Below are 17,035 nucleotides of genomic sequence, written 5' to 3' on the forward strand. Positions count from 1 at the left end.
CCCTCCCCCCTTTTTTATTTACCAGTTGTACTCTGTCTATCCTGTCAGCTTACAACCACTGTATACGGCACTCTCCCCTTTTTAGACCCGACCTGTAGTCTTCATTCTTCTGCAAGAACCACCACCAGTTTTTATCACTGTCTCTCCAGTCATTTTGGATGTCTAAAGCTTATTCTTTAGTAGATGTCTCAGGAAAGGTTCGTGAGGCTAATATACTGAGTCCTTAATAATTTGTGCCCTTTATACTTGAAAATCTGTTCTGGATATAAAATCCTTGGTTCATGTTTTCTTCCTCTGAGTATCTTAATTCTCGAATATGCTATTTATTTTTTTCTGACGTAAAGCATTGCTGGCAGAGTCTGACCGTAATTTGATTTTCCCCATGTAAGTTGCATGCTCTTTGCCTGGATGCTCAAAGGATTTTTTTCCCCCTAAATCCGAGTAGTTTTACTAGAATATGCCTTGGTGTGTTGTTGGTTATTCTGGAATGATGTTCTCAGGTTCACAGTGTTCTATTTTGACGTATAGTTTCAGATTTTTCAGATTTCAGAGATGTATTCTTATAGTTTTTAGTATTTTTTCCTACACCCTTGCTTTGATTTTTTTCTTCAAGAACTCCCACTATCCATATGTTGGATCATCTTTGCCTGTCTTCAATACTTCTTGCTTTCCCATAGTACTTTTTATAGCTTCATCTTTTTAATGTTTAAATACCCTTTCACCATCTATTATCTTAAGTCATTTTCCTTTGGGTTTATTTGCTCTCATATTCTAGTTCAGTTTTCATTTCTTAAAGGGATACCTTTTTTCCTTTCATTTCCACTTGAGTTTTGCCACCTCCTTTCTGTGTTTTCTGATTCTGACTTAAGTTCTTTCATGTCTTGTGTCATTTTCTTTATTTTATTAGCTCACTTATTTTATGGACATGTCCTTCTGATGTGCTTTTATTATATGTAGGGAAGTTATGCCCCGTGTTCTTTCTCTCTCTCTGCTTTTTCTTAACTTTGTGTGGGATTTGACTTTGATGTTTTTCTGTTGCTCATTTTTGCGTGAAATAAGTTTCCTACATTTTTAGGCTCAGATGGCTTTTTTCACTTCATCAGACTCTTCTGTTGTTTTCACGTAGTGTTTTTAGAAAATAACAATGGCTTGTCTTAGGAGATTCCCTGCCTCTGTTTCCTCCCTTATTCCGTCTGGACCTTCTTTTTCCTTTATCTCTGTTGCTTCTCTCCTGCTCAATTTTTATTCCACTTTCAGCACTTTCTCCTTTCTGTGGGACACTGCTGCTCTAGAAGAGAACCCTAGCTGCTTGGATTTGAGAATTCAGATGCTTAGACTGCTCTAGCCCCTTGACCTCTGCAGTTCTCAAATTGGCTCACCTTACTTCCTAGGGAATTCCTTTTGGCTGCTTGGGATCTGACTCCAGGAGCCATGCCCCTTCCAGTAAATTACTCTGCCTTTCCTGTACCCTTTTAAATCTCCTAGGTCTCATGTGAATAAGGCTGAAGAGTTAATCTCTGCATTTCCAGTAGAATCCAACTAACGCATGTATTCTGAGCTGAGAGCTTTCTCTGAGCAAAGGAAGTCACGTAGTCACTTTGGAATTTTCTGTTCACCTTCCCTGTACATATAGTGCATGACCTTGAGATTTTTTTTTTTCCTATTAAAAGAGGAGTTGTCAGTTTTGCATGTTTCCTTTCTTCCAGTGGAGATCCTTCAGGGTTTGGTGAGTGGAAGCCTGGGAGGCACACTTGGGCAGGCTGTCAGCAGCCCTGTTGAACAAGAAGGCATGGTAGGCCCTGTTTCCTTGCCCCGGAGAGCAGAGACCTTTGGAGGCTTTGACAGCCATCAGATGAATGCTTCAAAAGGTCAGTGGTTTTGAACTCATGTGTTCTTATGGGCAGTCCTTAACTATCACAACTAAAAATGATCTGTACTCTGGTAGCTCCATCTCCTCTGTCCCAATCAGTCAGTAAATGTTTTAGTGAGATCCTAATAAGTATCTAGCTGCTAAAACACTCAGGGACCTCTATGAATGTCATGTTCATTTTCAGTAATAAAAGAGGTTTTCCTGAGATCTCAGCTAAGCTATAGCCAGATGGGGGTAATAACACTTGTTTTTCCTTTCTGCTTCTAGTTCTTCTGCATCAGTAAAATTATTAATAATCAATCACTTAGCTGCCATTTGCATTAATATGATTCAGAAATATTCTGTCCCTAAGCTATGTATATAGTATTTCCTTGGCTAATCTGTTTTACAACTGCAAAAAAAAAAAAAAAAAAACTACCTTGTTTGTTTGTTTAGGAGGTGAGAAGGAAGAGGGAGATGATGGCCAAGATCTTAGGAGAACAGAATCGGATAGTGGTCTGAAAAAGGTAATTCTTTCTAAAATACACTCCCTAAGTCCTCCCCGGCACTTCCTCTAAATTCATAGTCTTTGAAATTAGCCTACTTTGATTTTGTTTTGGATGCCCAATTTGCCGTTTTTATTTCCGGTTTTATCTTAAGAGAAAAGCACGTTTTTAAGCAAACAGTACAATTCAGAGCCCCACGTTCTTGGCCGTTGGGCCTGTCTCCAGACACCACGTCCTACGTGCACAGCTCTGCCGCGGCCGTGGCTGGACCAGTTTCATTAAGAGGCTTGTTTAAATGCACACACCCACCTGAACTCTTTTCAAGGCTTCAGGAACAGTTCAGCCTCAAATCTTCACTGCCCTGCAGTGAGAAGCTACTGTAGAAAAGAACGAAAACGGGGAGTCACGGCATAACTCAGACACACGCTGGATATCATTTTTGCCTCAGAGTCTTTGTTGTTTTTAAATGCACTTTTTTTGTTTGTTTTATAGGGTGGAAATGCTAACCTGGTATTTATGCTTAAAAGAAACAGTGAGGTAAGAACATTATGAGCTATTTAAAAGAATATGATTTTGTTATAATTGCTAGGTTAGGAATACTCATTTCTGTTTTGCCGTGATGAACAAGCTTGGCTCCTGGCTGATCTGTGCAGTTGTGTTTCCTTTCCCTGGCCTCAGGGCCTCATCTCACCCTTTTGCCAGAGTACTGCCTCTGCTTCTCTGTCCTTGAGAAGCCCCTTGCTTTCTCTAAACGTGGGCCATGAAGCTCCCATGGTGACTTCTTTCCATCCACGCACACTGAGTAGAATTTGTAGCCACCTTTGCTGTAACACAAGCCTGGCACCAAAAGCCACAGTCTGGAACGTGGCAAATTGACTGTGGGTAAAATTTTGCATAATAATTTCTTATCCTGCAACTCAGCCTGAGTTTTCTTCTTCGAGCACTGCTTTTCGCTCTGTGTGTGTCACTCTAAAAGTAGCCTTGTCATCTCCTAGCTAGAGATCAGGTCCCCATGCAAGTCTGTCACCTGCCTTCCGCTGAGTTCTGCTGACCCTGCAGGATAACCCACGTCTTTCACCGTTTCCCCATCTCCTTGGGTCCCTCTTAGGAAATCCTCCTCAAGGTTACTACTGTCTCCAAACCTAGTTGACTCCAAGCGTGTGACTGTGTCAGTAGGCTGGAATTGGACACGGGACAGTGGGGTGCTAGGGTGTACCTCTCAGGGTGTTCTCTGTGTTTCTTCCTGCTTTTAATAGAATACCTTAAATCCCTGAGGAGCTTTCTTTTGAAATTTCAGATTAAGGAAATCTTTCCTTTTTTCCCTAAATCACAGAAGGGTGTTGTCTTCTGTTTGTTGGCATGTTAGTCTACATGCTGACATCTAACCCCCTTCAGGGTGTCCATCCTTGAATGCAGTAAACCTGCTCCCACACAGGCTGTTGTGCTCTGGTGCTGCTTAAAAAGTAGCCCTTAGTTGATTTTTTCACCTGGCAACTTCCCCCTCATATTTAGTGAGAAGAGTCAGATAAGAGACAGTACAAGACCAGTGGTTTTCAGGCATTCCAGCATGGATTATACACTTACGGATGCCCAGCCGGAGTCAGCTGGTCTGCTGTGACTTCTCCCTCTCTCTGTTAATTAAGAATAAACTTAAATGAGGGGTAAATCGTATTCTCAGAAGAGCTAAGCCTGATAATTAAGTTTTTGTGTTTTAAATATTATAAAAGGAATACATGTTTGTGGTAGAAGATTTGGAAAACATCCAATAATGTAAAAAAGGAAAAAAATAAGTAAACATAGTACCACTGAGAAATAGCTACTATTAAATGTTTGGTGTTCATATTTCCAGCCTTTTCTTATACAGGACATGTATTTTATGTGTGAGTGTGAATTGCATAAACATAGTTTTATACAATTTGTTTCACTACTCACTGGAGCTTCATATCCTGCTTTTTTTTCTCTTAACACACCAGAAGCATCTCCCCAGGGCATATTTGTACAAAACATGCTAATTAACAGCTGCATATTATTATGTTATGTGCCATAATTTATTTATTAATCTTTCCAGTGGTTCTTTCTCTACTCTTTTGCTTTTTAAAAGGATGCAGCCAAGAGCATCCTCATACTTTTTTTTGCACGGCTCTGATTATTTCCTCAGCACGTCATCCACTCTCTAGAAAGGTTATACAGCGTTCATCCCTGTCAGTACAAGAGTATCTATTCTCATCATACTTTCACCAACACTGGGAATTATTTTTTAATTGACATTTTGTTGATAAGTTCAAGTGGTTATTTCTTTATTTTTGCATTTTTCTGATTTCAAATAAAGTTGAATCATTTTTAATATGTTATATAATTGGCCATTTGTATTTCTTCCTTTGTAAATTGCTGGTTTATGTTCTGTGTTTGTTTTTCTACTGGAATATTCATTATTTTATTGATCTACGAGAGCCTTTTTTAAATTAAAGGGGTTTTTTTTGCCTTGTTCTGTTCACTGTTTCCTTTGCCTTTTTATTATACATTTTTACATAGAAAAAGTTGAAATTGTGTGTGTGTGTGTGGTTTCTTCCATTGTTGGTCTCTGAGAAGCATTCCCTGTTTCAAGATCAGAAAACATTCTCACATTTTCTTACAGCTCTTTTACAGTTCTTTTCTACACTTAACATTCCAATCCATTTGAATGTTTTTTCTGTGGATCACAACTTAATTTTTTCCAAAGATTTAGCCAGTTTTTTCAGAACAATTCACTGAATATTCTTTCCTTCTCCATTGACTAGAAATGCTCTTTGTATCATATACTAATGCTGCGGTTTGCTTCTGGGCTTTGTTTTGTTACATTGGTGTGTGTGCCATTTTTGTGCCAGTCATTTTAAATAATTGGAGCTTTGTAATACCTTTCACTGTGTTCTGACTTCCCTCCTACATACACAGTTACTTCGTTTGATCTTGTTTTTCTTGGCTACTTGTACTGTCTGTGGTGCTTTCAGTCTGAAAGTACTTGGTTCAAATGCAAGCCCCTTGCTGTGTGGTAGGGTGGGTTCTTGTCGGATGACATGCAGTGTGCTGGGGTCTGAGCCTCAGAGTCTGAGGTGATGGTCCTTTGATTCCTTTTGCAGCAGGTCGTCCAGAGCGTCGTCCATCTGCACGAGCTCCTCAGCACTTTGCAGGTATGTGCCCTTCTTTATCCCTTCACTTCCTTGTTTCGAGAGGATCGGTGACCAGGGTATTGTTGGCCTGTATCTTTGAGGTCTATAGGTTTCTTATGGGTAAATGGGGCCCTCAGACTAGAGAAGACTGGCTCTCATGATGAGAAAGGTTCCAGAATGCAGTGGTTAGAGTATCATCGGCCTGCTAAGACTAGACTTGACGAGCACGTGGTGGACTGCAGGTACCCTTGATAGCCATGCCCCAGAGCACATGGGGTGCTGACATGCACAGAGGAGATGGTTTCAGTCTGGTAGGCCTTTGGTAGGATTGTAAGCTTCCATATTCCATGTCTCTGTTTGGTATTTGGATAGGGTGACCCTCCCCACACAGCTTTCTGGAAATATCCTCAATTTCTAACCAGTCCAGTTCATACCTCCTCCCACCTCCAAAACACACGCTCCCCACCCCAGACAAAGCCGCTGACTGCAAAATCCGAATCCCCCACACCATTGGCATCGCGACTTGGTTGCCGCCCAGGGTTACGCTGGAGCATTTTCCCAGAGCAGCTTAGAAACCAGGGGAGGGCCGTAGTCGGGGGTGGAGTCCTCGTCCTCCAGACGGAGGCGCATTGTCCCCCTTGTGCGTCTCCCCCGCAGGGGGTGGTGCTGCAGCAGGACAGCTACATCGAGGACCAGAAGCTGCTGCTGACCGAGCGGGCGCTCACGCGGACGGCGTCGCGGCCCAGCTCCCTCCTCGAGCAGGAGAAGCAGCGCAGCCTGGAGAAGCAGCGCCAGGACCTGACCAACCTGCAGCGGCAGCAGGCGCAGCACCTGGAGGAGAAGCGGCGGCGCGAGCGCGAGTGGGAGGCCCGCGAGAGGGCGCTGCAGGAGCGCGAGGCGCGGCTGGTGCAGCGCGAGGACGAGCTGCGGCGCGGCCACCAGGACCTGGAGCGCGAGCACGATGAGCTGCAGCAGAGGAAGGTCGCCTACCAGAGCGACCTGGAGCGCCTGCGCGCCGCCCAGAGGCAGCTCGAGCGCGAGCAGGAGCAGCTGAAGCGGGAGGCCGACCGGCTCAGCCAGAGGCCTGCCGACTGTGACGTCGGCCAGGTACGGGGCGCTGGGGGGCCGGGTCACGACCCGCATAACCAAGAACCCTCCGAGCAGCGGAGGAAAGTAGGCAGATAATATAAAGGCTGCTTCTACAGATCTGTTTATGCACCACCAGGGGGCAGGTGAGGAAGCGAGTCTTTTTCTCCTTTTTGCATCTCAGCATGATGGGTTGGGGTTTGGCCAAGGGAGTTAATGGATGCCTGGCACTCCCCTCAGCCCTCAGTTGCTTAGGCTGGAGTAGCCTCAGCATCTCTGAGGATGGCAGTCAGCCATCCAGGATTTTGGGAGCAACCCCTCTGCCCTGTGCCACCTAAGAAATCAGAATGGTCCCCAGCTAAAGGAACTTGTAGTTGGATGGGGACAACACACCGAGGACACAGGTACCCCCAGAGTACAGTGCCTGGGCTCACAGAGAGCAGTAATGCCTGAGTTCCTGAAAGAACCCACATGGTGGGGTCAGTGGGCGTCAGCTACAGGGAGGAGCCCATCCGGGCAAATGATGGAAGGCAGCCCCTCTTAGGGAGAGAGGATATTCCTGCTCAGGGATGCTCAGACATCTGGCCTCAATTCCTGATTTGTCTCGCTACTGTGGATGAAACCTTTCTTATCCTGCAGCTGCTACTTATATAGGAAGGCATCATATATGTGGGAAGCACGCTGACCCCCGAGTTTATTTCAGTGGTGTTCTACGGTTATTCTGGAACGGGACACCTGTGGCAGGTGGGAAGCTTGGGTGCACACAGATCCTCCTGTCTGCTGATACTCGGGGTGCCATTTGTTTGATCGATTGACCTTGGATCATGAAAGAAAAGGAAACTGACATCTTCCAGAGGGAGCAGTTTAGCTTCCTGAGTTTTTCATGTCTGTGGGGGGAGTAGCCAGTGGCTCTGTGTGCTTTTTGTGACACAAGGATGGCTTCCACAGGGAAGGCTGCAAGGCCCAGCGGGAGCACAGATTAGACTGATTATCTCTCTTTATCTTTGGTTTAACCTTTGGTTAGGTTCTTGCTATAAGCACATCTCCACCTGCCCTCTAACCTGAACAGACCTTTATAATCTCTTAGCCCTGAAATAATTATCTACACCCCCGTGTAAATCAGTCATTGGATAAGCAGCTCTTGCTGCTTCTTCAGGGAATGGAGTTCTAAGCTGCCTCTTCCAAGCTAGTTTTAATTCTTTATGTTGCTGATAATAAAAATAGTAATGGTATCAGATGATATTTTTAGCACTTTCATAGATACTACCTGAGGGAGGGAGGAAATGGAGCTGAGAAGATCATAATCTTTTTACCATTTCTCTGGAGTCCAAGGCAGTGGGTGCACACGGGGCTGACCCACTGACACAGCCGGTGACCTCAGGGAGTGTTCACCGAGTAGGCACTGGGGATGCTGCCGGCCTCCAAGACAGACCCCTTCTCTTGACCATGTGCAGGTTTCATATCAACACACCAAGCTGCTGAGGATCCCATCCTTCCTTCCGAATCCTGAGGAGACCCTCTTGCCACCGGCACCTTCCATAGCCAAATCAGGATCATTGGACTCAGAACTCTTAGTGTCCCCAAAAAGGAACAGCATCTCTCGGACACACAAAGAAAAGGGGCCTTTTCACATACTGGGTTCCACCAGCCAGACAAACAGAGTACCAGAGGGTCAGAGCCAGACCCCAGTGTCCACGTCCACCCGCCTGTTTGGGTTAGCTAAGCCAAAGGAAAAGAAGGAGAAAAAGAAGAAGAACAAAGGAAGCCGCTCGCAGCCCGGTGGTGAGTTACACACACCAGGTCTCCCTCTGGCCGTGTGGTCCCTGGATCCTGAAGAGTGGGTGGCTTTAGCAGCATGGGAGTGGTTAAAAAGAGGTGGCTGCCATTCAGGTGTGTAAAAGCTGAACCATATACATCTCACCAAACCCACTTGCTCTGCCCGCAAAGGACTGTTGGAACTTACACTAAGAACACAGATTCAAAGGACATTTAAGAACCCACTCTGTGTGGCACGTGCACGAAGTAGAGAGTGCGGGCTCATTTTTCATACTTACTGTCCAGCTGAGGAGCTGAAACTCAGTGAAGCAGCTTCAGTCCTCCCTGCCTTTCTAGGCCTGGTCCAGTAATACTAATAACAGGTGCTTGGTGAGCATTTTCTGAGGGCTGCTTTAATCCTGCAGGTGACTGTGAGAAAGGTGTTGCTGACCGCCAGACACACTGGGAAGCTGAAGCTCAGGATTAACTGAGCTGCCTGCCGCCACAGGGCGTGCTATCAAATCACACTGCCCAAGGTCTGAGCCCTTCTCATTAGGATTGCTCTCTCCCTTCTGTGTGGGAGGTTGAAGAGAAATCCCTATTTCCAGGCCTTCTATAAACAGCAAGCCTCGTGTTTCTGTAAAGGTTAAGGAGCTGTAGACACGGAGGACATCACTGACGACCTGGTGCACTACGTCACCGGGAGGCCCAGCTGGAGGATGTCATTGCCCTCCAGCCTGGCATCTGTTTGCCTCCCAGAAGACTTGCGTTTGGGGAGGAACGAACAGAATTTACCAATGAAAAGAGCAGTTTTTCTGAATTTCTTTTTCCACCTTGGTTTCCTTTTTTCCAGATGGCTCTGCATCTGAAGTACCCGCAGAGGGGGAGGAGATCTTCTGCTGACCCCGTTCCTCTCCGAGGCAGCCACTCCTGTCCCGCCACGGTTACAGCCCCAACCCCTGCTGTCCTGTGCGCCCACTCTCCTACACTGATGCCCGTGTCACGTGGTGCCCAGCCCTCCTGCACTGCCCAGGTCCTGGACCAGAAGAACAACTGGTCTTGGGGGTCAGGGTGGGGAAGGAGGCCCAGGATTGGCAACCCAACGCCTCTCGGGTTGGGGCCAGCCCTGCTGGATGGTGGATGTTACACTGAGAGTAGTGGCCCCAGAAGTCCAGGCGATGGTTTTGGGCATGTCAGGAATTCCTAGAGGCTGAAAGAGTGTTTCCAAATGCGGTCTGAAACTCTTAACTGCCTTTTATTTTGGGGAACAGAACCAAAAATCAAACAGCAGGTAGTTTGGACTTATCTGAGCACGTACAGTAGCCCATCCGCACATACACGTGGAGTGCACCAGAACTGTGCACGGTCTATACCAGGTGCCTGCTGGGCGCTCAGCTCAAGCCCCGCATGAGGGGCGCCGCCCACCACCGCTCAGGGAGCGCTCATTCAGAGCCTCACCCACTAGCCCTCCCAGGTGGTCTCCCTGTAAACTCACCCCATGCACGCCTCACCCCTTTTTGCGTGTATTTCTCATTTCACTTCAGAAGGGACGACAAACATTTGTGAGAACCAGTGAGAGAAGGCTTGATGTCTTTAAAAAGCAGATGATCTTGAAACACCTTGATTTTGGTGTTTCAGTCACTTTAAAAAGAAAAAGTGTATCTAACTTTATCAAGTCTAAAAGAAATCATATATTGGCTTTCCAAGATGTTTGCCCACATTTTCTGGGCACAGACGAAGTAGAGAGGCCTCCTCACCATCACCCCTGCGGCGTGACACTTTTTGGTTGTCACTGGCCATTCAGCAGTGGCCACAGCCTCCTTGCAGTATTCCTGAGACCTCGAGGTGCCTCCCCAGGGAAGCTGCTCCTGCCTGGCAGTCGCCGTGGGAGAGGGTGGCCCCATCCGCGCTCCACCCGCTCAGGGACCGTCTGCTTCTCCTGCTGCCGGGGGGTTCCCACCCTGTACTAGACAGCTGGCCGAAAAGCAGGTTCAGGTGGGTGTGTTAGGCGCATATGAAGCGGTTCCCACCAGTACAGACCGAGAGAGGAGCTGGCCAGAAGGTATGGCTTGGGAAGTTCTCCTATCAGGAGGCCTGGCAAAATTTGATTTCTTTAAAAAGTTTTAAAAATGAAAGGCCTGTTGGTTATTGTACTCTACTCGAAGAATCCACAGATGCTGCCTGTTTGTTCTTTTCCTTCTATCTTTTTCTTGTCCCACTGTGTTTTGATCTGTATTCCTTGAGGCTTGTCACCAGCAGGGAGGTGCAGGATGTTTCTCCCTGAGGCCCCTGCACCTGCCACACTTGTTAACCCCCCAGGAGGGGAAACCCTGGAAAATCCTGTGCTTTAAATGTGGTCTTTGATTCCTGCCTTTTGCCCCTCAGGAGCATGGGTCTTTGAACATACTTTTTAAAAACAAAAAAATCTGTAACTTGGTGCTTGTTGATGAATTGCAAGCTGGCCTTGCAGATGGAGATATTTATCTTTCAGTTTATTTGAAAGAGGTCTGGTTTAAAATTTTTAGCTTAGATTTGTTTTATTTATTTGTGTGTTGTGTGCGTGTGTGTGTGTGTGTGTGTGTGTTTTAAGGGTGAACACACCAGCCCAACGGTTTCAACTGTCCAGTCCAGCAGCCAGTGCTGCTTCCTTACTCCCCCGTGTCTGTCAAAGTGCCTCGAAGGCCCAAAGGAAAATTAAGCGTTGGGGGAGGGGTCCATTTCCTTCTCCCTCCCACCCTCACCTCACACTTTGATCAAGGGATGTCTTCTTCCTTGCTTGACAGTTAAGAAACTTGCCACCCATGGGCTACATTTGCCTAGTTTTGTCGTGGAGATTTCTTACCCTTCAGAAACACACCTTGAGCAGGACCAGCTGATTTTCTATTGAACCTTGATGTACTACCCCCGCTTGCCCCCCCACAGAGACCCTAAACAGCAAAAGGTTAGGTTGCTTCCTGCCGCCAGTCTGCACAGCTCAGCTTGAGTACGGCCAGCCTGTCATGCCTTTCTCAGATCCACAGGGAGCTCAGCCGTCTGTCCTGGTCACTGGCTCAGGTTCACCTCTGTGGGTCCCCGTCCCACAGAGGGAAGCTCTGCTGGAAAGGGGTGGGGCTGGTGAATGAGGACCTGCATCCTCCTTCCTCTGTCCGTGTAGGCCGGGCCTCCCTGTCTCTGGGCTTGAAACCAGGGCTCAGTGCTGATGGGGCTTGCCCTATCGCAAGCTCTTCACAAAAAGCACCCTGGACACCGAGTTTCTGTATATAGCTGCACAGGTGGCTTTCAACTTTAAAGGGTCTCTTACTCCCAACTAGTTGTGAAGTTTCGGTTGCCTTGGTTATTCGGTGATAGTTTTTTAAAAATGGTGATTTCCCCTTCACCTGCACCCCACTGACTTAAAATACTTTGGTCAGCCTGTGGTTGGACAAGTTTAGAATCCGAATCAGAAGGCATCTCCCCCAAAACAGTATGCGGTGCAGAGGGAGAACCACTTACCCGGACCCGTGCTTTTCCATGCCTTCGTCCTCTCTCTCCCCCTTTGATAAGGAGCTCGGGGACTTTGTTGCGCTTTTGGGGGACCGCCTGGGATTGTTGCTGCTCCTGCTTTTGCTGATGGCCTTGCGGCCTCCTCTGACCTTGAAGCCTGTCCTGGTTACTGAGGTGTCCTTCATGTGAGAAGGGGCTGTCTCCCGGGACAGCTCAGACTCAGTTCTCCACGGTGTCCCCACGCTAGGGACCGTGCTTCTCTAGCTCCGGAAATCAGAGGCCTGGCCTTCCTTGTGTTTAGGTTTTGGGGGACAGATGGAAGCACCATCCAGAGTTCCGGAATCTCATGAGTTGCCTGGAAGGAGGCTGCATCTTCTCTCAAAACTTCCATCATCTCAGTGGTCGTCATCCCAATCGGGTGGCATGTGCACTTTAAACGCTCTCTACAGTCAGCTTCACTTGCGAGACAATCAAGTATGCTAACTGTTTTCTTTGAAAATGGAGAGGGTTAAAAACATGCAGATTGCCATAATTCGACCTTTGCCATCATTCCATCCTCTACCCCCATGAGAGCTGTCTGTGGGGAAGAAATCCTTATGAAGACTTTTTTTTGGGGAAAGGTACGAATCTTACCTTTTTTCCTCTCATGTCTCAGGGTAATACCACTAAAAGTTGTTCCTTTGCTGATATTCTCCCTTATTTGTCATCTTCCCAAGCCCCTAGTATTAGCATTAGTGAGCACACATTTTTAAGATCCTTGGGGTTTGTCGTACCTTTATTTGGAGAGTGGGTGTTAGTGTGTAGGGTTTATAAATAGGCCCCCCCCTTAAATAAAAGGTAGCACCATAACCTTAGGGCCCAGAACTGCATCCCAAAGGTACCATTCACAGAAGTACTTTATCCATTTCATCCATTGGTCACAGAGTTCTTTTTCCATAGCCGGTTCTTTCTCCCCAAGGATTTGGTATCAGCCTTGGAGCTGCAGTTGTTGATACAGCGTTGATGGGGGGGCCAGTTGTGCCCAGAGGACAGCTAAGCCCAGGGACTGGGGTGGGAGCACGTTGAGAGAGACGGTCCTGGTGAGTGGGCTTCAGCAGCCATGAAGAGGGTGGCTTGGAGGGGGGGACCCCAGACACTGCCAAGGGGTGTGGGGACACTTGGAATGTGGAAGCCCAGAAAGAACCCTTCCAATTCCACGGCAGTGGTTGAGGGATGTGTGCCTTGCCTTCCTGCAGCGGGACAGTGTGGCACACACACCTGTGGTCCTGGGATCACGGCCCCACCTGGCGCTGTTGCTCCTTTTGACCCTCGGAGACAAGGAAAGGGGCAAAGAGATTGTTTTGGTTCGGTTCTTCGTTTTCTTTCTTTCTTTCTTTCCATGTAGCATAACATTCCTAGTTAACCGGAGCTTTGGGATCTACTGCCTGCTGGCCAGGTTTTAAAGTGAAAAGTCTTTTAGTGCTGCCATAAGAGGGAAAAAAACAAAGGCTTCTTTCCATGTACCAATCGGATTTAATTTGTCAAAAGCTCGACAGTCCTTGAGTGAGTTCTCCATCTTGCTAAGGTTTAAAGACAGGCAGACCCAGCTGGCTGAAGTCTCTCCTGCTGCGACGGTGGCAGCCTGCTCCAGACACCCAGGCTGAGCCCCGTCTCTGCTCACCCTGCTTGAATGCCTCTGCCTTTTGTGACCACCTGCCAGGATGGGCCGCTCCAGAGCACTGACAGGGGCCTGCCCGGTCGGCTGGCCCACAGTCACGGTTTAGCCTGAGGTTTCTGGCGTTTCGCCCCGCTGGGCAGGCAGGGGACACCAGGACATGCAGGAGGGTGATTACCATGCACCTTATACCTCTGCTCTCGTTTGTTCTCAAATGCTAAATGAACATTTCTGTGCTGAATCCTATTAGATAAAAAGGGGTTAAAACCCAGATGCTGTATATTAATTTGTAATTATGTATAAAGTGAAGCAGTTTTAAACTGTAAAGATTTTTTCGGTGTGTTTTCTGGAATTTTGCCACAATGTACTGGCTTTGTATTTTATTTATCTTCCTTTCTGGTTAGCAGCTTCCGACCCTTGTAAAGTCCCCCTCCACCCTTTCAAAAAATAATAATAAATGTCCTTTAAGTCTCGATGGTGACTGTGTTGTATTCCTGTCCCTGTGGGCTTCCTGAAGTGAAGGCTTCCAGGATACTCTGGGTTCCTGGTGAAGGGGCACCCCCTACCCAGCTCTAAGGGACCCTTCTCTCCAGTGAAACCTTATTTCTTTACCTTCGGGAACAGGACTCAGGAGGACAGCCTCGGAGCACAAAGCAGCTCCCGGGGAACTCAAGTCCCCTGGAGCTGGACCCTAACCCGGGGACACCAAGAGTCAGAACCATTTTCAGTCAAATCAGCGCGGTAAGAAACATCCTTGCTATAGATTCTACTACGTAAAAAAGATGGATGTCAGTTTGCTTTTCTTTGCCAACTTTTTTCACCTCATCCCACCCCCAAACAAGGGAGCTGCCAGAAACTAATTCAGAAAGAAGAATCCCATTTGCATGTAGCTCCACAGGGATTTACTGGGTCTGATCCTCTGAGAAATTGCTGGAATGCACGGTAGGAGCTGTTGCCGCTGCTGCCTGTGGGCACCTGTGCCCCTCTTCCTGAATCGCTGGCTGCCTCCCCGGAGTCCAGGCCTGCTGTCCCTATGAGAGGCCCCTCGGTCCAGCCGGCTGCGTGGTGTAATGCGAAGAACGTGGGCAGAGCTGCCTCGTTTCCCAGCTCTGCGCTCCCAAGCTCCCTGGCCCTCCCCAAGTGACACCCAAAAAGAGGAAAGTCCTGCCGGGTTGCCAAGCGCTTTGCCTTGCTCAGTGAACTTGGAAGTGCCCAGGTTTCTAAGGAGTCCTGCAGCCCTGGCAATAGATCCCTCCCCAGAAGCCAGCAAACACTGGTCCCTTCTCTCTGCCGCCTGCCCTTGGCTGTCACAGCAGCTGCAGCGTCCTGACACCCCCAGCAGGGCTGGGAGAGTGGTTCCCACGGCCTCCCTCCTCCGCCGCTCTGCTCCTGCGCCAGCCATCATGCTTGGGTCTGAGCCAGGGACAGGCTCCAAGTGGGAGGCAGGCCAGAAGAGGGAGGAGGTGCCATCTTTTGTTCCAGAAGAAGAGCAGAGGCACAAAGCCTGCAGGGCTCCACAAGGACCGGCCATCCATCCAGTGGGGCGTGGGGCCTCTGCCTGCCCCTGAGGGAGAAGGTACCCCAAGTAAAAGGGGCCACTCCTGTCTGAGGACCTCCCACCGGAAGGGAGACCAGGTTGTAGCAGCCATGTGCCCAGGAAGGGAGTCCTGCTAACCAACGCAGCAGGACAGAAACCTGAGTCACAAACGCCGGGAAGAGGTTGGGATGCTGGAAAGTCCAGAAGACAGCTTGCAGGGTAGGGAGGAAATACAGCGCACGGGTTTTGTTACTTCCTAGGAAGCGGGAACAAAAGTAGATGCATGGTGAGCTGTGCTGCAGAGCATCCGGAATAAGATCAGGAACCTCCTGCCATCACCGCATCCCTGGTTTCCACAGCTCCTGCTCTGGGATTCTTGGGAGATTCCTTTTCCCTTAACTTTACCCCCATTCCTTCAGGACCTCAGGTCACCCCCGGAAGGTTGCCCGGAGGTGGTGGAGCAATCCAGGTGGACATGATGCCACCCCCATCAGGGTCCCAAGAAGAGTCCGACGTGGAAAAAGAGGCAGAGCTTGGTGCACCCCAGACTTGGGGGATGTGGGCTGCAGGGCCCCACGGGCCTCCCCCATCCACCCCCTCCCAAATCCTTTGGTGTCCAAGTTACAGCCAGGGCATCCCCAGGCCCCTTTGGCCTCTTTCTTTCATATGGTAATCACTCACACAGCTGTAAATAGTCCCTCTGAAGTTTGGGCAGCTCCTCCCTCCAGGCTCCTTGGTGAGACTTTCTTCCTGGGAAACGGTATCTGGACCCTTGGGATGGAGGTGGGAGGGGAGAGGGACCCAGGAGGGCCTCTGGGGGGATTGGCTGGCCGGGCTCAGGGGGCATGAGGGGAGTGAGCTCCTTAGACCAGCTGAGAACCCGGCCTGCTTTTCTCCCCCTCCCTTGTCAGCACATCCCTTGAGGGCCCTGAACTTCCCACCCCACCCCCAGCAGCTTTGAGGTTGAAGCTGTGCCGTTGCCTGGACAACCCTGGTTCCCAGCCTTGCCTGGTCTCTGCATCCAAAGGACAAAGGACCTGGCGCCTGAAACAATGCCCCCTCCACCCGCAGGAGGAGCTGGGGTGAGGAGCTGGGGACGGACCCCAGCTGGGGTCCCGCTCCATTGAGGGCACAGTGGACAAAGGCTGGGGGTCCATAGGGTGAGTGAAAGAACAGGCGCAGACTTCGGATCAGAGTCTGGGCTCAAAGTCCAGTCCAGCCATCTAATGGCCAAGTGACCTTGGACAAGTTATTGAACCTGTCTATCCCTGTTTTCCTCTTTCATTCGGGAACCAGGGTATCTAGCTTGCAGATTTGCTGTGACAATTCGGTGAGATGCTGAATGTTGGTCCCCAGCACATGATTCTTGATTCCAGAGCCTGTTACCCACAGCTGCAGGAGGAGCCTGTCACAGCAGCAGTGCCGGAATCCCATACCTGACCTCTGTCTCTGTACCTGGAGGTGAGTGCCCGGAGGAAGAAACGACCTTCCCCATCACCTGGCAGTGGTGCCCAGCCCAGGGCGTGGCTTGGAGCTCCTTGTCTCTGAGCTTCTGGTTTGGGATACCTGTCCCCCTTCCCTCATTTGGCTCAGGTAAACTGTTACTTCCTAGAGGAATCCTTCCCTGACAGCCAGGGCAAGCCCAATCCAGCCCCCCCCGCCCCCCGCCCCGGTCTGCCCTTAGCATCTGGAACCCTCCGGCCTACACAGAACACGTGACACCTGGAACCACCAGCCTTTGGCTAGTGTCCCCCTCCCCCTAGCTTCCAGACCAGAAAGCAAGGCTGAGCCTGAAGCCCACGCCCCACACACCCTCATTCCAAGACTGCAGTGCTGGGAGTGGAAAGGCAGGATTGTCCCAGGGCCTGGAAGAGGCAGGGGCCACTGCTCTGCCAGCAGGGCCAAGGTGGCAGGTGGCCCTCAGCTCCAGCTAACTCCAAGAAGTCTCTCCCCATGGATGGTCTCTGGTTGAACCATACAGAGTCCTGCTGCCAGGGCTGGGATGGCCGCCAGCCCCTG

General features: G+C 49.1%; 1 protein-coding gene across 16 annotated transcripts in view; it reads left to right on the forward strand.

Moving 5' to 3' along the window:
* The window catches only part of AKAP13 (A-kinase anchoring protein 13), a 346,588-nt gene extending 332,636 nt beyond the window's left edge, over positions 1–13,952 (forward strand). For all 16 annotated transcript variants that reach the window (XM_059058814.2, XM_059058815.2, XM_059058817.2 and 13 more), the window contains 7 exons: positions 1,707–1,868; positions 2,306–2,376; positions 2,848–2,892; positions 5,472–5,522; positions 6,159–6,608; positions 8,042–8,369; positions 9,196–13,952. In XM_059058814.2, the coding sequence (XP_058914797.1) occupies positions 1,707–1,868; positions 2,306–2,376; positions 2,848–2,892; positions 5,472–5,522; positions 6,159–6,608; positions 8,042–8,369; positions 9,196–9,245 (1,157 nt within the window). In that variant the 3' untranslated portion in view covers positions 9,246–13,952. The remainder of the gene's footprint in view (positions 1–1,706; positions 1,869–2,305; positions 2,377–2,847; positions 2,893–5,471; positions 5,523–6,158; positions 6,609–8,041; positions 8,370–9,195) is intronic.
* Positions 13,953–17,035: the final 3,083 nt, after the last annotated feature.

This window comes from Kogia breviceps, chromosome 3 (assembly GCF_026419965.1).
Source record: "Kogia breviceps isolate mKogBre1 chromosome 3, mKogBre1 haplotype 1, whole genome shotgun sequence".
Taxonomy (NCBI): domain Eukaryota; kingdom Metazoa; phylum Chordata; class Mammalia; order Artiodactyla; family Physeteridae; genus Kogia; species Kogia breviceps.